Here is a 24,237-nt window from a genome sequence, read left to right as displayed (position 1 = left end):
GAAATAAGAACGGTTAGGGTCTCACAGTGCGAGATTTTTCCCACAGTGTTGAAGACCCATTAATGGGCTTGGGCTGTTTTCTGCTCTTTGATAGGGTTGTTGTGTCCGACTCATTCCCCATTTCCATACTAAATCCAAGTTCGGAATTCAATAAATAATAGTCAGGATTGATAGAAGTTGTACTCCAAAGGGTTGACTTGGATTAAGAAAATTACTGATAGGCACTTGATGTTAATCAATCAACATTTATCTTTTTTGAAAAGAATTATGAATAAACTATAAGAGTATTTTTCATGTTTGCTGGTAGTGTGTTAGTGCAAAAAGTGACACTAGGCACAAGGGGGAAGGAAAAACGCAATTCGAATGATAACAGTGTTATTTCAAAAAGGGAAAACGACAAAAAGACCATTACCAAACGACAACAAACTTTATAGAAACTTACAGATTGACTTAGATGTAACACTTAAAAACTGATACAATTATACTTCAAATATGTGGAGCTGGGGCCGTCCTAAACTTCACTGTGGATTTAAGATGAAGGACTGAAATAAAAGCGCTGTTCCTTTGCTTTTTGTGTTTTGATGTTCATATACCTATTTATTGACAATGGTGGTAATCCCATATCCTTTCTTTTCTATTGAATGTATACCCACATACCGGATATACATGAACCCATATACTATCGAATTGATAAATCATTGGGTCCGGTCTTATTCAAGCTGTAAATATAGGTGGCTTAGTTGCGAAATATGCTGTCAAAACATTCCATAAAACTAAATATGTAAAACTGAATTTTAAAAATCAAATAGCACATATATTTCACAAAATGGACGTCAGTGAAACAAATACGAACAAAGAGAGATAATTCGCCCTACGTTTGTGAATTGTTGCACACACAAAATATACACATGTTAATACATTGGTTTTATTGAATTCATATTTGGCACAAAGAAGTTACATCAAGAAAAAAAATATTATAAAAAAGACATTTAAAATGAGTAAGAAAATTCATTTCATCTACAAATCATAAGAACTTTAAAATCCTTTATCACAGTTTCTTTGAAAGACAATCATATATATGTTTTGAATTGCTCAAACAAGACATACACAAAACAACAGAAATACTACAAAAAGTAAAAGGAAATAAGATGTCAGCCCTTTTGGAATAGTTATACAAATGTCACGTGAGCAATCGTCAACTAATTTGGCATTTTTGGGCAGAACGTTGGATGATTTTAGTGGTGCCAGGGAACGTTCCATACCACCGCAAATTGACGTTTTAGCACCGTTCCATTTTCCTGGTCCATTAAGTCTATATTGTGCTGGAAAACATGGCCCAAGTAAACAATGCAAAACTAGCTTGGGGTCCCGCAGGATTAAGGATTTAAAGTCTGGTTTACATCCAACCTCATCTGCAATCTCGTCCATATAGTCAATCCAGAAAGTCTGAAATAATCAAATTAATATAATAAAATATTAAAATATAAAAAGGCCATGATGAAAACATAGAATTAAAATAAATATATATTTCCGTGTTAACTGACTGTCGCAAAGAAGACAACACGCATTTCCTGTGTGTATATTCTTTTGATAAGATTAATCATTTAATATTTTGTTAGACCGATCGGAATATCCTTTTCTAGATGTATATATCAATTTATGAAATCCATATCAGGTCATGTGTTTAAGACGCATAAATAATCTTGGTAAAGATTTTCAAGGGGAAATAGCAGAAAAATTGAAACTGAGCTTTAATGACCGACGGTAATGGTATTTCAGAACCAACGATTTCCCGCATTGTCTTTCTGATGCATGTAAGCATTTTGTTAGTATGTTCAAGAAATTCACACTGAAAAAATTGTTTACCACATGTTTCTCAATAATAGATTCCATAATGGAAAAAAAATCACAGTAACAAACAAACGTACGTATTAATGATTTAGGGATAAATTATGGACGTTGTATACTGATTTTATTTTATGGATTATAGACGTACCTGAATTGTGTGTCTTTGTGACTTGACATACATGTTGTTATGGTCTGATTTGGCTTGAATATCTGTCATCATTGCGGGAACAGATGGAAGCGTGCTAGAACCTGAAATATTATATAAATTGTAAATATAATAATTGAATCAATATATATGGAAATGTTCGAATACATATTTGAATGATTGACGTAACATCGAGTAATTCAGAATAGCTTGTAAAACAATGTCAATAAGATATTGAAACGTTTCATTTTTTTTTTTTTTTATCGTAAAGCAGGTTTAATTTCAAAATGCTGATTTTCCCCTTATTTTGGCGTTGGAATCCAAAATCATCAAAATAATTCCGCCATTTTCATGGACATATCTGATAACAGGTAGGTATGATTGTACTTAAATTGAACGAATCTGTTTAAATATTACATTTATTTATGATATTTTTTAACAAGAAGCACTAATCATAAAAAATACAAACTCACCTTTGAGAACTCTTGTGTACCATCTGCATTGCATTTCTGAAATCGGCATTACTGCACCAACGGCTTGGACCAATCCAATTACAGCTAGTGATGGGTGCCGTAGGTGTGGTGGAAACATATATTTGTAGAGACAGGTCTGGTTCTTATTGATATTGACAATGGACTCGTCCAGAAACTTGATTTTGTAAGAATATCCAGTGGCAAATACGACAGCATCAATTTTTTCATGGCTGCCGTCATGAAAGACAACTCCGGAATCATCAAAGTTATGGACGTTTGGTTTGATCTTGATTTTTCCTGTCATTATCTTTGTTGGCAGCTCATCATTGATTGTCGGATGAGCATCTAGTGGTCTGCAAATAGAAGAATTAAATTTGTTAAACATTTCGAATATGAGATAAAAAAAATCAAGGTATATACTTGATGAATTAATATTCCATCACATGTTTTTTCATAGAGTTAATGTCATTATGAATATCGGACAAGAACGAGAAATGAATAAATACTATAACGCTTAAAAGAGTTGTTGCTAAGGAAATTTCTAATATAAATATATATAATAAATATAATTAATGAAATAAATATGAATAATAAATAAATATATATTTGTACCTGTGAGTTGGTTTGACGCCATAGGTTTCATGATCAAAGTTGAAGTTCGCCATTTTTTCCACGGACCATTGTAAAACATTTCTTGGTAACTGGAACAGCAGCCGATTATTTGCAACAGCATCTGCCGGAAGTCCCCAGAATCCTTTGCGACTTATAACCCATGCTCCACGTCTTGTACTTAGGTATACCTAAAACAGAAATCAAAATATAACTCAGTATGAAGATGTGGATTCACAATTTCAAAAGCAATGTCATCAGAACATATTTTTAATAAAAGATCAAAATACAATAAAAGATAAAGGGACAGAAATTCCTATTTTGAATTGGTATAAGACAACATTGCTATGCAGTACATAACATAAGACAAGACATTATTATAAATTTCAATTTTGTATTTATTTTTAATTTGGTTTTATCAATATACAATTGCAACATATGAGTGTTTTCAATTTCAATTAAAAATATTAGGACGTACCTGTGATGCTGTATTGGTCAAATCAACTGCTATATCTACGGCTGAATTTCCAATTCCTATAAGAGAAAACAATTGAATGTTTTAATTATTCAAATGTTTATAATTATAGAATCATAAAAAAATAGCAAATCATAAATATGAAAGAATCCATTATTTTTTTTAAATTTTTTTTCAGCAATAAAAAAATAATCTCGTAATATATATGGAAGTTTCTATCATAAAATTTAAAACAACAAGAAAACTGCATAAATATATAGATTATATATATAAAATAGACAATGTGGTAGGTTTCCAATAAGACAACTGTCCACCAGAGACCAATAGACGGAGACTTTATTAAACAAAATAATAAATAAACTTTGAAAATATTGCAAATATGTATTTTTTCAACTTACCAACGACTAGAACTTTTTTGTCTGTAAACTGTTGAGGACTTCGGTAACTATGAGAATGCATTGTGGTACCATGGAACTTTTCTACACCATCAAACGCAGGCAGGAACGGATGCGTATGGTGCCCGGAACAGACCATTACACCATCGAATACTTCTGAGACAGTTTGTCCGGTTATGGCGGAATAATATGCCACTTTCCATCTTCCGGTCTGTTCAAAGTCTGGACATTGCTCAATACTCTCTATTGCAGTTTTAAAGTTGATATAGTTCAAAAGTCCAAAATTCTTTGCATAAAGTCTAAAATACTCCAACACGTATGTATGTGGTAAAAACGTTGGAAAATGTTTCGGAGGAGGAAAGTCACTAAAAGCCATCATTTCTTTGCTGGTGTTGATAACACACGATTTATAAACACTGCCTTTTCCATATTTGGCACTGTCTGTATAGTTCCAAAGTCCACCAATATCATCTTCACGTTCAAAGCAGACTGGCAGTAACCCTTCGTCTAAGCAACATTTAATAGCAGTTAAACCACTGCATCCTGCGCCGATAATTGCGACTCTTTTCATTTTGAAAACCAACAGAAACTTATTTGATTATCCTTTAAAATTTGACGCTGTTGTTTTACAGTGTCTACAAGACAATGGTTGGACTGCTTAGCGCATGGAACTTTTATAGCATCTCTGTGACCAGGTCACCAAATTTAAATTGTGTCAAAAACATTTGATATATCTTTTGACGTAGTTTGTTTGAAATTTATACATATATCTCGATTTCAAATTGTTTTGAAAGTGAAAATTACACTGATGGTTATAACGTCATCCCAATTTTTCACCATCAATTACAAATTTAAATAAGTTTGTAAAACATACATGATATTTTATTTCGTGTAAGCATTAAATATTCAATTTTTGTTTATAAAGACAACAAACCAGGTCTTTTTGGCATGTCGTAAACAAAATTCCTTAGAACATATTTTATCATTAAATCTTATTCCTACATCCTATGTAAATGAGTGTTTATATGTTACTTACTTTTCTATATGAAACAGTATTTTTTGTAAGTGGGGATGATGCCTTTCTTTTTTTTTTTTTAAACCGCATGTCCTAATAAAACAAGAATTTTTATCAGTACAAGTGAAATGAGACTAATTCCATATTGTTTTCCCTGGTAGGCAATATACGTTCGCTGTCGGCAAATGTAACATTTTATTTGCACGAGCTTAAAAAGTAGGTTTACAAGCGTGTCTACGCCGAAATCGGTTTTAACTTTTTCTTAACACAGGTTGCTAAATTATATATTTTTTTTTCGAATTTAAGGTTGAAGCTTAAAAAACTCCAATTAAGTCCCAATGGTCGAAATATTTTTTAATCAATTCGTCATTACTTGGACACCGACTGCGAAGAAGAATCGTGCCTTACTGAAATAGCCTTGTGTAGCTAAAAAAAAAAAAAAATCTTCGTGTAATATAATTCAATATAGAATATACAAACATTATTATTAGATATGCTATCTCTTTTTTTCTCTAATTTTTTTTAGACACAGACATTTTTAAGTGATAAAGTTGCAAATATAGCACTATATCTTGGCTTTTTACAGCTGACTATGTGGTATAGGGTTTGTTCGTTGTTGAAGTCCTTACGGTTAATTATAGTTGTTACACACATAAACTGGTCGACATTTGATATCCTATTGACTGAAGCGATTGAAAAATCATATTTATAAAATACAGCACTGTAGAATAATATGTTAAGCTAACAATTCTATGCCCATCTCGATTTTAGAAACCTTTTTTATTATTAAGGTTCATTTACTTCAATCTTTGATCCCTTCTGTTATTTGCGAACCAACATGCACAAGATTGCATTCGAAAATTGCATAGAAGGGGGTTTGGTAGTGATGTATTTGTTTGAACTTGTTGAGAGTTGGAAAACGGGTAACATTATTCATTATAAACTGTTTGAAAATAGGCAAATGTAGTAATTTATGACACACAATGCCCCACGTACTTAAAAAAAATGCAAAGCGATAGCGCTTTTATATTGCTGTTCTTCGTCTAAAGTCACAATGAGGTCTCCAACATGAGTTGATTCCAAACGCAGAGGGATACAGACAATGTTTATGTATACCTCTTGTTGTTTTTCATGTTTTAACATTGCATCAATGCCAATTTTTTTTTAATGGTTGGCGGCTTGAACAGTCTCATAATCAATCCTTTTATAAAAACAAGGAGATGTGGTATGATTGCCAATGAATTATTGTATGTCCGAGTGTACAATTGTCCATTGGGATTAGCATCAATGATAAACCTTAATACAATGTTTGATTTCGAGATGTAGGTGTGCACTCAATTAACAAAAATGGGTTAAGCAGTGTGACAACATCAGACAATTGAACCCAAATAATCTTTATTTTACAGATATATAAAATTGTGCTCCCCTTTTTTTCATTAAGGAGTGCATTGCATAATTCAAGGTCAATTTTGTTTTCTCCCCGAATAAGATCAATGACAAATATCAGTACTTCTAAAATTCGATATCTTAAAATGACCTAAAAACCCAATGACACAAATATTAAATGACAAAGAGGAGTTTCTGAGTGTTACAAGGTAGGAGCACCATCACATGAGTAGATTGGATCCTATTAATTTTGAAATAGGGGAAATTAATAGGTTCGTAAAATAAAGTTAAGTACATTGTAATCATCCTTATAACAGTCACTCGTGTATGTTTCATATAAATGCGATTTCGAAATCTCATCCTAAATTAGAAATACTATGTATACCAAAGGAGAAAAACTAAGATTGTGGAATTTTTTGAATATAACATGCGGTTGGTTTATGAAAAAAAAATAAATAAAAAAATGTTTTGTGTGGAAAAACCTGGTGTGACTTTCCCCAAGTAAAATATTTGTAAGATTTTTTAATGCTTATCGTTTTGTAGCTTTTGACAATTTGACTGATTGTTATTTGCTAAAATAAGTAGGTTCCGAGGTTCGACCAGAATAACATCATGACAAATTTAATGCTTCTGACAAAATTGGATAAAGGCACACATTTTGTGTTGTACTTGTAATTGACCACCTACAATTTAAACACGCAGATATTAAATGCTAACTGTGTCTGCTATGGAGAACAGGCGGACAAACAACTACATTGTAGTATTTAGGGGAAATAGTACATATTCATAAATCCTTGTTACACCAAGGGATATATGATTGGAGTAATTTCTGCATATTACATGTGTTGTTACTTCTTAAACAGACTGCAAACAAGGACGTACCAAAAGTCATTGTTTGTAGTATTTTACAATACAGCATATCAATATTCAGCTTCGACCAAATAAGAATTAATTCTGTAAGTAGAATATGGAAATATCTGTAAAAATATATGCTAATTCGAAAAACAAGAAGAGAGACATCCAGGAAAAAAGTCGGATGTTTCATCTCCTCACATTAAAGCCGGATGATGAAGTAATTCTATATATCATCGCTGTGCTTTCAAAATGTTGTAAATTACTTATAATTGTTCATAAAAAACAAAAATCTTACAAACTGGGTTTTAAAAGTTGTTGAAATGTATGCTTAATAAATGTCGTATGTGAACGTTTTTGTAAATGGCAGTGAATTAAAAACTTTTACTTCTCTGAATTACTCCAAAACTGTATTTATTTTCCCGGAAATAAAGAAATGTAAAAGTAATCGTTTCCCACATCCATTATACAATAAAGGTTACAGTAGTATACCGCTGTTCAAACTCAACAATTTTCCAGTTTTTATAAAACACGTTGGAAACAAACTTTAAAAACAACTGAGATTGGAAATTTTGTAACATGTCATATTTCAAACGTTTTGATTGGTCTAACTATATGCTATCTTTGAATATCAAAGATTTCCTTCTGCCATGACGATTTGTGTCATAAAAGTAATTTAGCCAAAGAAGTCATATACCACATTTTGGAAGCCATGCGACGATATTGTGTGAGGCAAATTAATATTTGTTGGACCAAATAAAAGATTGATGGACGGACGGAAGTACAAGATTAATGCAATCAAGCTCCTCTACCTAATATTGGAATTGATCTGTTACTGTATAAATGTTTTGAGTAGTTTAAACATATTTATTTATAGTGGATTGGGAAACAAGTTTTGCAACTTATATTAATCCCTTTCCATTTTGCTGGTACGAGTGCTGCCTTGTAGCGGCATTAGCCTGCTCTTTTTCGAAATCTACAAGGGTGGCTTTAACGTGCAAGAGATACGGCTCTCTCTTAACACGGGTCAGCCATTTATCGTCCCCGTCCGACGGACTATCATCGTTTCCTCAAGACCATACTCGCAAATGGTGTCAAGGGAGAGCCGAAAATTCAGTCCCTGAAATTTTCATCCCAGACGGGAATCGAACCAGGAACCTTTGTGTTAGTAGTCCGATGCACTAACCACTACACCACGGCTCTTTGTTTTGAGTGGCGCAATATGGCCTTGTGTACTGATATGATCAAGGCAAACCTCAATCAATCAAATGTGTTGACTCTTGCATACCTAGAAAAAAGTACATTCTTTTAAACAAAACATCTGTAAAAACATTTTTTTTATTTAAAATTTTATAATTTATGGTGTCCTTGGACCCATCAAAGTTTTGATTTATTGAATGTAGAAAACGATACATCATCCCTCTCATTATATTACATCATTAAAGGACAAATTTTGTTTCTTTTGATGATAAATGTTACAAACTTGATATTTACAAATGGCCCACATACCTAGTGACACAGTTATCAAATGTCTAATGATAATGTGATCACTTTAAAAAAAAAACCAGATAAAGTTCTTACAAACGTAGAATAGGACCATAGTACACTTGTCATGAGGGTTTGGATGCGGTTTACAGAATGAATTAAAAGTAAAGAATATAAAAAATTGATAAACTGTCAAGAACGTCGTATATGGGTGTGACAAAATACGATTGAAAAAAGTGCTATAATATTAAGAGAAAATGTAACCATTTAACACATTCAATGTCTTATGAAGTAATGATATTTAATGTTGTACTGTATGTTATGCAGTTCGCTCATAAGGGTATATCGATAAATATATTTTATAAAATTGACAAATTGGGCAACATTGGATTAGCTGAAATGGATACATATGCACAAATTTATAAATAAAAGCAATAGCAGTATACCGGTGTTCAAAAGTCATAACTCTATTGCGGGGAAATCCAGGTAAAACGATCCTCTACCTTGAATTTATTTCTTAGGTTCAAAAAGAATAAATTTTAAGTTATTGGTCTAAATCATGACGAAATGACAAGCCTTGTAGGAAAAAACAATCTTTAGGGAAGTTGATGAATACCAATAAAAAGAAATAAAAAAAAGTGTTGCATGCAAATCTAATTTTTTTTATCCATTTTCCACATAAACTATTAATTTTTCGAACTAATGAGTATGTACATGTGCCTCTTTTTTTATCCTCTGTTGCATCATCGTTATTTTTAGTTATTATTCTGCAAAGTTGCCTAATTTGATATCAAAACTACGGTGACATAGTTACCTAGTGGAACAAATATCGTATAACTGAAAATGGTTTGCACTTACAGATATATGTTATAGGATACCAAATCTCGGAAGAAACAGGTGCGTACTGATGTGTATAATGTGATCACTTTCAAATAAAAAGATTAAGTTCACCCAAACCCTAATGTACTATGTTTAAGAACTTTGCAGAATGGATTAAAAGTAAGGAATATAGAGAATTAATAAACTGTTAAGAACGCCGAATATTGGTATGGTAAAATATGATTAAGAAAAGTGCTAAACAAATAATTAGAGAAAAATGGTGTCAAAGATGTAGAAATTATACAAATTTACTCATTATGTTTGTAAATTTATGTCTTCACACTGAAAAAAAACAACAAAACAGAACCAGTAATTTAATGTTGTACTGTTATGTATGTTAACCGGTGCATTCAAAATAGCAAATCCTATATGTTTAAAAATTGACGAATTGAGATACTCAGCTAGAAAAACTGAAATGGATAAATGCGCATACATCTATAAACTCATTTGTAGATATTAAAATTTTATTCTTTGAGGAAAAAAGATTTGTGCATTTAATTTTTGATAATGAGGATAGTATTGAGATAATTGTCTTAAAATGTCATTTTTTTTTCTTAAAGATAAGTTATACGCACACCTTTGTCAATCACACATTTCACATAATTTTATTAAATTTATTTAAATTTGAAAAGTTCATTTATAAGATGACGAATGTATGGTTTGTACCTACCCAAATACAAAAACAGACTTCCCAATGAGATCATATGTATTTTCAAATGTTTATATATTTGTAACGGACAAAAATTAATTCGAAATTTAAAAATGTTACAATTTATTATCCTTTAAAAATTTAAAAACTTTTTAAACTTTTGCAGCAGATGTTTGGTTTAAGGCCTATAATAATTGTAAAAAGACCATTCAAAACTTTGACTCTTTATTTTTTTCCACACTGCTTGTCAGACCCTGCAGTAATTTTACCAGAACTTGTGCATTTATTTGTTGAACACTATAAATTGCAACTCCTGTACCATTAATCTATGCTATGTAGTAAAATAATCCATTACGTTGAATTTATTTCTAAGGTTCAAAAGAATAAATATTAAGTTATTGTTCTTAATCATGACGAAATGACAAGTCTAGGCCTTGTAGGGAAGAACAATCTTTAGACAAGTTATGCACTACCAATAAAAACAAATAAAAAAGTTTGCATGCAAATTAAAATTTTATGCATAAAATATACTGTTTATTTTTCGAACCAATGAGTATGTACATGCACCTCTTTTCTTTCTCCTTTGTTGCATACTCTGATACTCGTTACTTTAAGTTCACATTTTGCAAAACTTCCTAAATTTGATATCAGAGTTACGGTGACATAGTTACCTAGTGAAACAAATATCGTATAACTGAAAATGGTTTGCACTTACAGATATGTTATACAATACCTAATATCAAAAGAAACAGGTGCGTACTGATTTGTACGAATGTTACTAAGGGACACGAATACTATACTAAAAATATATCTGTACCTTTGAACATATTCTCAGCGCAAATTGACTCCTTTATTTATATTTGAAAAGTACCTATTCAAGATGACGAATTACCAGATACAAAAGCAGACTTATCTTTTGGAGTCTATCTTTTTTTCAAATGTCCATATATTTTAAACGAACATACATACATTTGACATTTTAGAAATACAATTAATATAACATCCAAAATACAATTAATATAACATCCAAAATACAATTAATATAACAATGTCTTATCCCGTAAAAACAGAAAAAAAAAAGTTTTAAAACTCTTGCAGCAGATTTTTAGTTAAAGGCCTATAATAGTTCTACAAAAATACTAAGATCATTCAGGAACTGTGATTCTTCATATTTTTTTCTACATGTCTCTCCTTGTCAGATCTTTCATTATCTGAACAGAAATATAAAAAAAAAATATAAATCGCAACACCTTTACCATCAATCTATGTTATATGAGTGACATAATCCTCTACCTTTTATTTATACTTTCTTATGTTCAAAAGAAAATTATAAAGTAGTTGTTGTTAATCATTGTTTGGTTGTTGAATTTTCTCGTTTCTCGTTTTTTATATAGATAAGCTGTTTAAATAGTACTTGTTTTGCTTTTTAACTAGCTTGATCTGAGCGTCACGGATGCATCTTATAGAGACGAAACGCGCATCTGGCGTATTGAATTATAATTCTTTTACCTTTGATAACTCTTTACACCACTTGGTCGATCCCACTGCTGGTGGAAGTTTCGTCCCCGAAGGTATCACCAACCAAGTAGTCAAAACTTCGGTATTGACATGAATATCAATTATATGGTCATTTTTATAAATTTACTGTTTGAAAATGTATGAACTTTTCGAAATAATAAGGGTTTTCTTATCCCAGGCATATTACCGTAGCCGTTTTTATCACAACTTTTAGAAATTTTGGGTCCTCAATGCTTTTCAACTTTGTACTTGTTTGCTTTCCAACTATTTCGATCTGAGCGTCACTGATAAGTCTTATGTAGACAAAACAAACGTCTGGCGTATTAAATTATAACCTGGTAACTTTGATAACTATTTATTTAGACAAGTCATTTTTGGGGCCCTTTACAGCTTGCTGATCGATGTGATCCAAGGCTCTGTATTGAAAACCGTACTCTGACATATAATGGTTTACTTTTTTTTAAATTGTAATTTGAATGGATAATTGTCATTGGCACTCATACTACATCTTCTTATATTTATTTAAACGAAATGACAACTTTTGTAAGGACACACAATCTAAAGGTAACAGTCATTGTCATGTCGATAAAAACAAATACAAAAAAAAAAAGATCATGTGTTGCATCCAATTGTAATTTTTTTGCATTTTCCTCATAACTTGTACGGTTTATTTTTCAAACCAAATTACATGGGCATGTGCCTCTTTTCTTTGCCTCTATTTCATAATCGTTATTTTTAGTTTCAATTTTGCAAAGTTGGCTTAATTTGATATCCAAGTTACGGTGACATAGTTACCTAGTGAAACAAATATCGTATTACAGAAAATGGTTTGCACTTACGTATATGAGATACGAGACCAAATCTCGAATGAAAGATGTGCGAATTGGTTGGTGCGAACGATACTTATGGACACAAATACCATTAAAAAGGAGGTATTTGTACCTTTAAACATGTATTAAGCTTTTATGTATAAACAGTTGAAACCATTTATCTCATTAAGATGACGTTATTACTCTATACCTATGTACTGACCTAGTGGTACACATATCTTATTATAAAGATATGTGTACATAAAAATACCAAATGCAACCTTATGTAACGTAATACCACATCTAGTTACGAAGAAACTGCACAAGGTCTTCCTAATTCATTTTGCCATCATACTTACCTATGTATTTTTCTAGATATTTTACGAACATCTTGAAAAAATTTCTAAAGGTTTTGCCTGGACGAGTTTAATATCGCTGATATTAAGTTTTAGGCCTGGAAGCTTTGTGGATTTTGCTATAATATTATAATAAAAAGTATGATCTTTTGCATTTTATTTATCAATAAAAAAAACCCTCATCTTATAGTTTTGTACGCCAGACGATTCATCTTCAAAAATGTAAGCAGACTTTTAATACAATGCCTGTCTTTTAAAGCACCAGTTGGTCAGATAACTACCACCAGGCAAACCTGACATTGATGTCCATAAAACAAACATTGGATACTTTATACTTGGTTTTGTCGTATTTGAGCAATAACTTATATATACTTTGTATCACTTTTGTTTTTCACTATTAGGTCTTGGTCATGATCATTATCAATAAATGTAAATCCGACACCTCATCTTCAACAGAAAAATTGTTTCATATTGAAACATTTGAATAAAACAGGGAAGGACAGAATACATTTAAATGTATAATTTGTTCGACAATTTGAAGTAAACGGTTTCGTACAATTTACCTATGGCTATCGAAAGCCTTTTCATGTTTTTATATTATTCCTTGAGTTTCAGTCCTCTATTTGTTGCCTAGCAATGCATTTTGATAATTCAACAAAATAATGCACTTTTTAATTTAACTTCATTCTATCAATTGTAAATTGTGATAAAATTTCTAGTTTTAAAATATATAAACAAAAAGATTAAAGCAGTTATAAACAACAACATCTCTTAGAAGAGAAACAACAATCATACGATTTCTTTTTAAATCGATGTCAATACTCATCGTATTCATTATTCCGTCTTCTTTAGAAAGTACCTGTCTGCTTTGTTTTCCGTCATGTGAAATGAATACTACATTGTACGTGCTCCCGCTAACGACGTAAATGTTACTTCGTTTGTCAACCTCTGAGTACTGTCAGACAAACATATTTTGTCTCCAAATGTCGAGACATAGTAAATACTTGTCATGTTGTTGGAAAAATAAAACGGTGGTACACAATTATTTAGAAAATTAACTTTGTCTATGCCATATCCATATGAAGTGTAATATAGTACATCATTTGATCTTGAGATACTTCTTGCATAATACTTTGCGTCCAATATTTTGATACATTTTTTCTCCAAAATGTCAATGAACTTAATTTCGGACTCACTTGTACAATTTAGGATTGCAACAGTTCGATCGTCAACCGATGTTACGTCTTTAACATTCTGTACTTTTTCGAGTGGAAACGAATATTTCAATATTCCTTCCACATCATGAACTGTTAAACAAAATGCAGACATGTTATCCAGTAAGTATCTTCCAATGAATACCATGCCCATATTTGGTAACAAGCACATAGCTGTAACGTTGAAAGACGTTGGTTTCGTTGTCCCCACTCGAAATTTGTGTGCTATTTGTAAGTGTAAAAAATGACTAGTCATTGGTAGCTGAATTTCTCTAAAATTTTCTCTGAATACTGAAATGTCAGATGGGATAGTTGCTACAGAAATATGTCCAAAGTTCACACTTCCCCTCACTAACGTTTGTAAATTACTATCCGTGTTATATTTAATGATCATGTTTTCAAAACCCTTCTCCTCTATTAATGATTGCATTTATTCTCTTTCTTTATGCACTATATTTCCCACCTGATTTCCCGCCATAAAAGTCTGAACGTCTGTACCGTATTTTTCTAGTCCTTCAATGCCTCTTTTTATTTCGTCAATTTTTTGTTCGTGTTTTTGTAGGTCTTTAAATAGGATTGTCATGTGACGTTTTGTCTTGTTTTTAACTTTTTCCAAATCCTCCATTAACTCCTTTCCATTTTATCCAACGTTTTGTTAAGCTGTGATCGAAACCTTGATATTTCCTTTTGAATGTCTTTTATTTGTGTGCGTACACTTCTGAAATTGTCATTTCTGTTTTGTTTCATTTTTTGCAGTGTTTGCTGTATATCCTCAATATCTGTCTTCATGTTCTCAAGTATTCCGGACGATTTTGCATTTTGTGATACTACTTCTAGTGACATGATGTGTAAAATATAAAGACAATGTGTCAACGTGCGTGCCATTGTACAAACACTCAGCATAATATAAGATTTCTAGTTTGATAATTGATTGAGTATTTAGCCAGCCCAACATTGTTCACCACATGCGTAGTGTTGGACTATTACAGTTACCAACCTTCAGGTCATCATTTACTCTAGAGGAGCGTAATTGCATTGGCAATTTAACCTAGTCTTCTATTTCCCCTTCATTTTGAACAATCACGTGTACGTGTTCAATCATACTTATTTATGTTTTGTTTAGCAACATATAAATCCGTTAATGCGCCTCTTTAACCTTATAACTAAGGATTTTTCTTTTGTCTTTTTCATTTTTAGCCATGGCGTTGTCAGTTTATTTTAGGTTTTTGAGTTTGACTGTCCCTTTGGTATCTTTCGTCCCTCTTTTTTAAACCTTATAACTAAGGATTGTTCTTTTTCTATTTTTGTTAAAACAGAACCTTCAACATCAATGAAAAAAGAACACAAATCAACTCTTACCTTCTTCACCTTCATCAAACATTTGAAATATAAGAATATATCAATGAAATTAAAATAAAACAATTAAATGCCGATATGCAATGTTAAACTTTATTACATAGTAATCTTTGAGATACATTTTATATTATTTCTGACTATGCAGTGAATAACAATTATTGTCCTTGCGACTGTACAATTTAAAGCAAATAAAATAGAATTGTGTATATCAATCTTCTTTTGTATCATTACGAATCAAGGTTCGCTCAGGAATCATAAGGATTGCTACAAAAACAAAAACAAAATAGAAGAATCGAGTTAAAATGTACTGGATTAATTCAAATATTAAACATTAATATGGCTTAACAAAAGAAGCAGAATTGTTTTGGAAATTTACCCGTAAATTTTGATACGTATAGTTCCAATGACCAACACAAACACAAATCGATTTGATTTTTTTTCTTATTGTCATTCGAAGATAACTGACAACGCCAATCCAAAAACAAAACCACCAAGAGACAAAACAAGTTTAGAACACTAATAATTGAGCAACACGATCCCTGGTTAAAAATAGGCATTCTTTCGTGTGCTCCGAGGAAGATTAAGCAGAATCTATGCACAGTGATTGTCGTTTGTTGGTGTGGTTCTTGAGTGATTTTTTTTTGATTTTTATACAAGACGTTTATACCGTTAGTTTTTTTGTTTATTTGAATTACACTAGTCATTTGTTTGGGCCGTTTATACCTTGCTGTTTAGTGTGAGGCAATGCTCTGTGCTGAAGACCGAACTTTGACATATAATGATTTACTTTTACAAATTGTGATTTTCATGGAGAGATGTCTCATTGACACTCATACCACATCTTCATATATCTATTTGCTACTCATGTGTCTTTTTGCATTACAGGTGTAAGAATACATTCGGGGATGTCATGTTAGAGTTAAGGAGACTTAGTCGGCATTGTGGTTACCACAATTGAAACATATCGTTCATCATCTAAGAAACAGGTATTTCATAACGACAAACGAAATTGTGATGGCGTCCATTACTGTTTCACCACGTGAAACCCTTTGGTTATTTGAAGTAATGTAATAACATGGGGATTTATACTCATCATGGTTGTGCTATTGGAATGCTTCTACACAGGAATGGAAAAATTCACCATTGGAAATCTAAAATCGTGGGGAGGACTTAATAGCAAAATGTAAAATGAAAACAATTCCTGTTTCATTAATCCTTTCTTATCATAGGAATCTCCAGTTTTACGTCTGCTTCGTTCAAATAGAGACGATCGCACAGCTTTAACTAATTTGACAATAATAATAATGTCACGTTTTTAATGGAGAACACAGCAACTATGCTGAAAAAACACTGCGCGTTGAAATAACAACACAAATCTTACAGAGAAGATGAAGATAAATACATGTTACAAATATTCAAATAAGTTTTTATGAATGTTCTCATTGTCGTTGAACGGGAGATAAGCGAAGTTTAAAATCTTTCATAATATATACATGACTTTTATTTTCGATATGTATGTGGTATGCAGTTTACTTGATTAATTGATTGTTTCGACATTTGACAAGAAATCTGGCAATTATGGTAGAGTCGAAACATCTGCTACATGCGGGATTGAAATTCACAAGTTTAGTATGGAAAGGCTACAGTAAATTAACTTCTATGACATTTTCGTCACTACTATACAGCCTGCTCTTGTGTGACTTCTACTTACATAATGAGGAAAGTTGATGCTAAAAAAATATATAAAAAACAAGATAAAGGAGACAAAGTTAAATTGCAACTCTTTTCTTATCATTTTTACCGTCTTCAGTTTCAGCGTTATCATCTTTTTCGAACATTGGTTCTTGGTATTGAAACTTTTCATCTGGACTAAGTCGCTGGATCTACAATAAACAAAAAAGGATGGAATGATTCAAAAGACCAAAGTGTAAGATAGAGGTTTACTATGTTGTCTACATAAGGATATTCCTGTTCAAAGTCAGGAATCTGAAAGTTATTTTCCATTCGTTTGATGTGTTTAAGCTGTTGATTTTGCATTGGAAAAGGACTTTCCGTTTTGAATTTTCATTACAGTTCGGTATTTACTTTTTTACAGAATATTACATCACTAATAAACATTTAATTTATGCAAATTTCATATAACAACAAAGAATTCATACCGCTGAGTTTGACCTGTACATGCAATATAATATTCTTTTTGTTTCATCAGTTCATCGTTTCATTAGGATATAGTTTTTTTTTCGTAGAGCCATAAATGATTTACATTCAAATTGGATTCATTATATAATAAGAATAGGAATGAACGACAGTAAACATTTATTTTCCGGCTTTTGGAGTATTTGTACTTTGTAATATTTTATTCACAGTATTTTAATAAGATTAGATATTAAGACAGTTTGGGTTATTTCATCATTGTATTTTCGGATTTCTTTGTAATGACATTTCTAGAATTTGTATGGTTAAAAACAATTTACAAGATGATCTGTGCAAAACTACATACAATTACTGAAAGTAACTAAAAATAAAGAACTTATTCCAACGTAAATTTACAAAAGGAATTCCATTACAGCTGACTAGACTAGACTATGTTAACTAACTGAACAACTACAACTCAGTTGTTATATTCATGACATGTTTCAAAAAATCTGTTTAGAAATAGGAAATACAAAAGTTGCTTTAATATTATAGATCACTATAATTTGGATTCGCAAGAACACATAAGCAGACTCAAAATGAAGAAATGTTTTTAAATCAAACAAATTTACGACGTCAAATTTGCATTTCCCTTCTTTACAATTGAGATAGGATGCCGGCGTTTTAGCAAAATAATAGTTTCAGGTTGCACAAATGACATATTTGTTTTTATAAATAATTACCTTTCACGTTGCAGGCTTCTTAATATCATGAAATATTATGAAGTACAGAAAAACAAAAGATTACAAAAGATTTAATAAACAAAGATTGACTGCATAAGAAAGAGTTTGAGTAGCATAACACTAATACAGGAGACATACCATTTGCTCTATTCTATTTAAACTATCATCGATTTGTGTAAGCCTTTTCATCATCTGTAAAACAAAGTACAAAATGTCACGTTTAATATTCATTCATCAGCCAATATTTTAAAACTTAATATTGCTTTACAAAAATAAATTTTCGAGCAATACATGTACATATTGGGCTAGTCTACTCAACTTGATTTTAAACATATGGGAAATGACTTGAGGTGTTGATCAAAATAATTTTACCCCAAAAATGTATCTCCTTGGTCAAAATGCAAATATGTGCTGTAATAGATTACTTATAGGTAAAGTCATAGTAATTCAAGATTTTCATCTAACATCTTCAAGTGATTGACCGATTGGTGTATAAAGTTTTAAACACGTATGTAAAATGCAAATCCGGACGAGAGCATCTCAATATTATCAGATAACGATCCCGACTTTGTACTATATCAACATCTTGATATTTTTATATCGTGATAGTTAATAAAGGTTAAAGTCATTTTTTTTCGACACAGATCGGAAAATTCTATTGGTCTACATGTACCAACGCCGTAAACGATACTTGCTAAGAGGAAAAGCTGCAGATACCAATACAGTTTTCAAGCTGGAGATAAATCGAACGATCTCCCGTACGCTTGGCACACCCACTAAAAACAGCTGTATGATACTATTTTGAATTCAAATGGAAAGAAGTGTTATAACTGGTTTGAGAAGCATTTCATATGGATAAAATATGACGTTGATAATATCCAATTCCGAATAAAAAGTATTTGCGTAAAAGCGGCAAAAATGATTATAATTTTAAATTAGTAGTTATTGAGACTAACGACATTTTTGGCAACGGTGTTAAACGTTGAGAAGACAATTCGCTGAACGTTGGTTTAGATAATAAGGATACATGCTAACAATTGTATGTCAAAGATTAATCATTTAACCGATTCAAACAAATTATATTCTTTAAATAATGAGAAACAACTCTATTTTATAAAAAGAAAATGTGCTTCGGTGTAACACCAGAAACGATGATACTCACAGGGAGTGAAATAATTCATTAAATGAGTGAGACTGATTGTAGTATGCAATTTGATTTAACGGTTATTGTTGCACAATGTTGCAATAAGAAAAAAAGAATGCATTACCTTGACATTCTCCTGGGTTGTTTCGTCTTTTAACGCTCTAAAATTCTTATTTAAATTTTCTATCTGATCCTTTTGCTCCTGTATAAAAAAATAAAACAATATAATTATATTCTCCCTTTATTCTATGTGTATTTATAGCATTGTAGAGAAAACTAATAGTATAATAATCTATTGAATTTTCCTCGTAGTTCAAAAATTATTAAAACAATTTATTAAAAACAACAACTTATTTACATTCTCTTGATGCAGATTAATCAAGAAAAGTCCTTCGGAAGGATGAAAATTAAATGTGTTGTATTAATTTATTGCGATGCTCATATCAATACATTGGTTATTTATATTTACATCCTAATACATCTGCTCAAGGAGGACAAGTAAAGACAGTATTATTTTTTGCTTCTAAATTATCAAGAATATATCTGAAATGTTTACCTTTTCATATGTCTTTTTAATCTTGTTGCTAGTTTCTCCAAAATTCTTGTCTTCGTTTTCAACTGGCTTTTGTTCTTCCTGTTTAAAAAAGATGATATTGAAGGAATCTTACTTAAATGCTATAAGAATAGACAAGATACATAACAATACTTACCAAATATGCAAAGATCAATTTAGAAGTCGCCATACTTTCAAACCACACTGCGGTATAAATACCTATTCCACCTACAAGTCACTGGTTACATTATTCATAACTTGCTCAAATCTATAAATAACCGGAATTGGTGTTTAAAAATAAAAACAACCCTATAATAAACAGCTATACCTTTCCATTCTTTCTATTTGTCTTCTCATTTAACTTTTCTAACTTTCTGCTCATGTTTGCAATTTGTTTCTGTAGATCCTATGTAAATAAAAAAACACAAATTAGTTTAGATACTTATTCTTTGCAGACCTGAAAAAATATGCAATTATAGTGATCTTTGGCCATACTTTAGATGATAATTCAAATAAAATATCTATTCATAGATATACTTTTTTTATTAGGTAAAAATTTCAAATTAGCATACAATTTATACATTACTATCAGGAAATTATATGCATTTCATTGTTTTTAAAATAAAGTTCTGTACGAGTACTGTTTAACTAGATTACACATTTAGAATAATCTAATGTGTCATATTTATGATATTGTGTCTAAAATGATTTTACAATATGAAGCGCAAAAGAATTCAATACGATAACATGAAAATAAAAAGATTGGGTAAGTTTTATACGTATCTGTAAGTCTTTCCAATTAGCAAAAAGTATTTGATTATAATGTCTTATACACATATCAGTTAAAAGCATTTATCATATACTTATTCTAAATAACATACGATTTTTTAACCTATGAGAATAGCATTAAATAAACGTGAATTCCAAATATTTTCGAAATGGTGCTTGGCGGGGTGATATGAAATATTTATCACATACTTCGATTTTTATCACATGCCTTTCCGTAACGTTATCACATGGCAGTCCGGTGATACTCGGCAAAATCAGGAAAATACACCTTAATGGTACGTTTTCAGTGACAAACATTACAAAGTAGGGTACAAAACAATTATTTGAATACTGTGTAAAATGAGAAGAAAAAACCCAACAAACACATTATAAAATAAATGCATTTTGAAGGTTTCAAGCATTATTATTTTAGAAAGGTACTTTAAAAATGTTTACTTTAATTATGTATATTGTTGATTTGTTTTTATCGTCCATATTCGAATATATCATACTGCTGTTGTTCGTGTCTGGTGAGGCATAAATACTAGAAAGATTTCTTATCGAATTTAACTGCATTTGGGGTCCGACATCCGTGAACTTTTCACTCTTTGAACTTCTATTTGAGAACCACGTAAAAGGATCAATAAAATAGTCTTTTATTTTTCTCGATTGTTGAAGCATAAGACAAAAAGATCATAACATGTCAGTCTTCATATCGCATGTAGTATCAGCCCTCGAGCCATACGGCTCTTGGGCTGATATTGAACCCAGGACTGACAATACATGCCATAGAAAAAATGCCATGTAATAATCTGATAATATAGAGAAATAGAACATAATTTTTATATGATAAATACGTTATTCAGTAGTTAATGGTTTTATGAAATCTGTTAACCTGAGATCAAGTACAAGTAACATGTTATCATATTGAATCATTACACATTATATATCTCTATATTTTGTGCGAAGTTTTAGTTTATTAATATGCAACTATTTATATGTTCTTTTAACTCATTCGTTTGTTACCTCTTGTTATGTATGGTTAACTTTGTTATTCGTATGTTGTAGTCGCGCGATCGTATTAAAGATTTACATAGACAGCGGAAAAAACTCTGTAGCGGTAATGGTACGGATAATGCGTTCGTACTTGCCTTGAATAGAGGACAATGACATTTTAGATAAAGTTAGATCAACATTATGTTATAAACGAATTAATAATCACGCTATTGCATCCAAACAATTATATTGTAAATGAACCTAATGAAATAAGCATAATCTAAAAAAAAAATAAAAAATTCCAGATTTTGGTTGAATGTAAATATAGTTATGATAACTGAAATGAACAAGAATATGACCATAGTACACGGATGCCCCGCTTGCACTATCTTTTTCTATGTTCTGTGGACCGTGAAATTTGGGTCAAAACTCATATCATAAGAAACATGTCTACTACATTTTTAAGTTTCTAGTTGATTAGACCTCAGCTTAATAAATAAACTATCTTGAGACATTTGGTGAACATTTAGAGAGATATAGGAAGATGTGATATGAGAGTCCATGAGACATCTCTCTATCCAAGTCACAATTTATAAAAGAAATTTAGAGGTTAGAAATATACAACTGGCTATGCTTTTAACTGAAGCATTTTACCATTTGTCTATAATGAACTTAAATAAGTGTTAATGATGGTAGTGGCTTTGTTATTTATTTGTTAATTTATATCTATTATATGTATTTGTTAATTTATATCTATTTTATGTTTACATAAGTATTATATGTTTATATAATTTGGTAACAGTTGATTAAACATGGTTATTGTACTAAATGGTCTGATTAACTAAAGATGCGTATTAAAACTACTAACACTTGTTTAATGGTGCATTGTCTTGTTTTATCAAATTGTTCCATGCTGATCAGTTAGAATTATTAAATACATTAAACCTGTTATTGAAGGTTGAAGAAAGTTATTGTATTGTGTTCAGGTCAATATCATAGTTACTCTCAGTGCCTAATCAAAATTTAGTAATGCTTCTTAAAAAAAATATTTAGAAAAAAAAAGGATAACATTGTAATGTAAAAAAGGTATGAACCAGAAACCTTTGAATGATTGAATCGTATGAATTGGCAGCAATACAAAAAGTCTTGTTGTTGTTGATTGAGTGATATTCAAGTTGGGAAAACATGATATATTTATCAGTTGTTACTGGATTAATAAATGGCTTTTTGTACTTTGATTTCGTCTTTTTATTAAAATTTTCTTTTTGTTTTGTGTCATTCTGTTACGTCGATTCTTTTGTATCTGATGTTAACATTTGCTTTCCTATGCTGTATTATTACACCACTTTCCAAGGTAGGGGTCACAGGACAGGCTAAACATTATTAACCCTGTCGTATACGAATCTGTCAAAATTCACCAAGCTTTAATTAGGTTGTAGCCGTTTACTGCTCTGTAACATTTGACTTTTTTCGTTACTGATTATAGAAATAATGTAAATACAATGATACCATATTTAGGTTGTACATGTGTATCTACATCGTCAATAAAACTCACCTCCATTTTATCTTCTTCCATAACATTTATTTTCCTATGAATGAAAAACAATCACCATTTAATGTACTTCACGCTAATTCCAAAAACGTACACATATTTGATTTGAATTTTTGTCCGTCACAGTTTAATCAGCTCTAAGACATTTGAAGTCAGTATTTAGATTTTTTTAAAATAGGTTTGCTTCGAGCTTCTATGAAAACTTATATATTGTCAAAATGCACATCTTGTGCAGAGCGATTGATTCTTGTTATTCATTTAAATGACGAAACATTTTGTTTAAAACGGAAGACTCGATTTGGAAAAAAAGTTTCGGAGCTGACTGAAAGAAACTTATTATGATAAAGATATTGCATTTGTGTCTCAATTGTATGGTTTCGAATTGTGATGTAAGCTTACGTTATGTCAACAGTTTGATTATTTCTGATTCGTTTACGTTACAATTTTTTTCAGGAAGATTCTTTCCAAGAATAAGAGCACACACGTTTAAAAATATTTTCTTTTCTGCGCGAGAAAACAAAAGTCCTGATTTGTAGTGCATAAATATGCGCTAGGTTTGTGTCCAGTTTGTGTACTTAAAATCTTGAATTTTTGCGATTTCACAGTTAATTTAGTGCTGCATAATTATTGATGATTAAGCAGGAATTTTTTTTTTTTGAGTGTGCATGTTTCGTATTTTGCTTCTTCACCTCATGAATGTTGTTGTGGTGCAAATACTATGAATTGACTGCAAACGAGAATGCATATTTCAAATCACTTGTAATAAGCTAGCCGCCGTTTGAGTTTTCAATTTCAGATATTGCTTCACACGACTTATATATGATATTGAAATGCACAGTTTGATTTTGTTGCACTTCGGTTTTCATGTTGTCCCTTTATTTTTC

General features: G+C 31.0%; 2 protein-coding genes across 2 annotated transcripts in view; both read right to left on the bottom strand.

Annotated features, from left to right (window-relative positions):
* Positions 1-1,092: 1,092 nt before the first annotated feature.
* Positions 1,093-4,519, bottom strand: LOC139526421 (flavin-containing monooxygenase 5-like). Its single transcript, XM_071321568.1, has 6 exons — positions 3,949-4,519; positions 3,554-3,609; positions 3,079-3,266; positions 2,467-2,819; positions 1,997-2,097; positions 1,093-1,446 (listed from the first exon to the last, which is right to left on the bottom strand). Exons 1-6 carry the CDS (start codon positions 4,514-4,516, stop codon positions 1,093-1,095), a joined length of 1,620 nt encoding a protein of 539 aa, XP_071177669.1. The 5' UTR covers positions 4,517-4,519.
* Positions 4,520-15,535: 11,016 nt separating this feature from the next.
* The window catches only part of LOC139527755 (uncharacterized), a 40,082-nt gene continuing 31,380 nt past the window's right edge, over positions 15,536-24,237 (bottom strand). Inside the window, exons 28-34 of the mRNA XM_071323394.1 lie at positions 23,357-23,390; positions 20,366-20,443; positions 20,041-20,118; positions 19,609-19,686; positions 18,479-18,532; positions 17,266-17,347; positions 15,536-15,728 (exon numbers count right to left, since the gene is read on the bottom strand). Of these exons, the coding sequence (XP_071179495.1) occupies positions 15,673-15,728; positions 17,266-17,347; positions 18,479-18,532; positions 19,609-19,686; positions 20,041-20,118; positions 20,366-20,443; positions 23,357-23,390 (460 nt within the window). The 3' untranslated portion in view covers positions 15,536-15,672. The remainder of the gene's footprint in view (positions 15,729-17,265; positions 17,348-18,478; positions 18,533-19,608; positions 19,687-20,040; positions 20,119-20,365; positions 20,444-23,356; positions 23,391-24,237) is intronic.

The sequence above is a fragment of the Mytilus edulis genome, chromosome 6, assembly GCF_963676685.1.
Source record: "Mytilus edulis chromosome 6, xbMytEdul2.2, whole genome shotgun sequence".
In the NCBI taxonomy this organism is placed as follows: Eukaryota; Metazoa; Mollusca; class Bivalvia; order Mytilida; family Mytilidae; genus Mytilus; species Mytilus edulis.
This window is presented reverse-complemented; position numbering and strand designations above follow the sequence as displayed.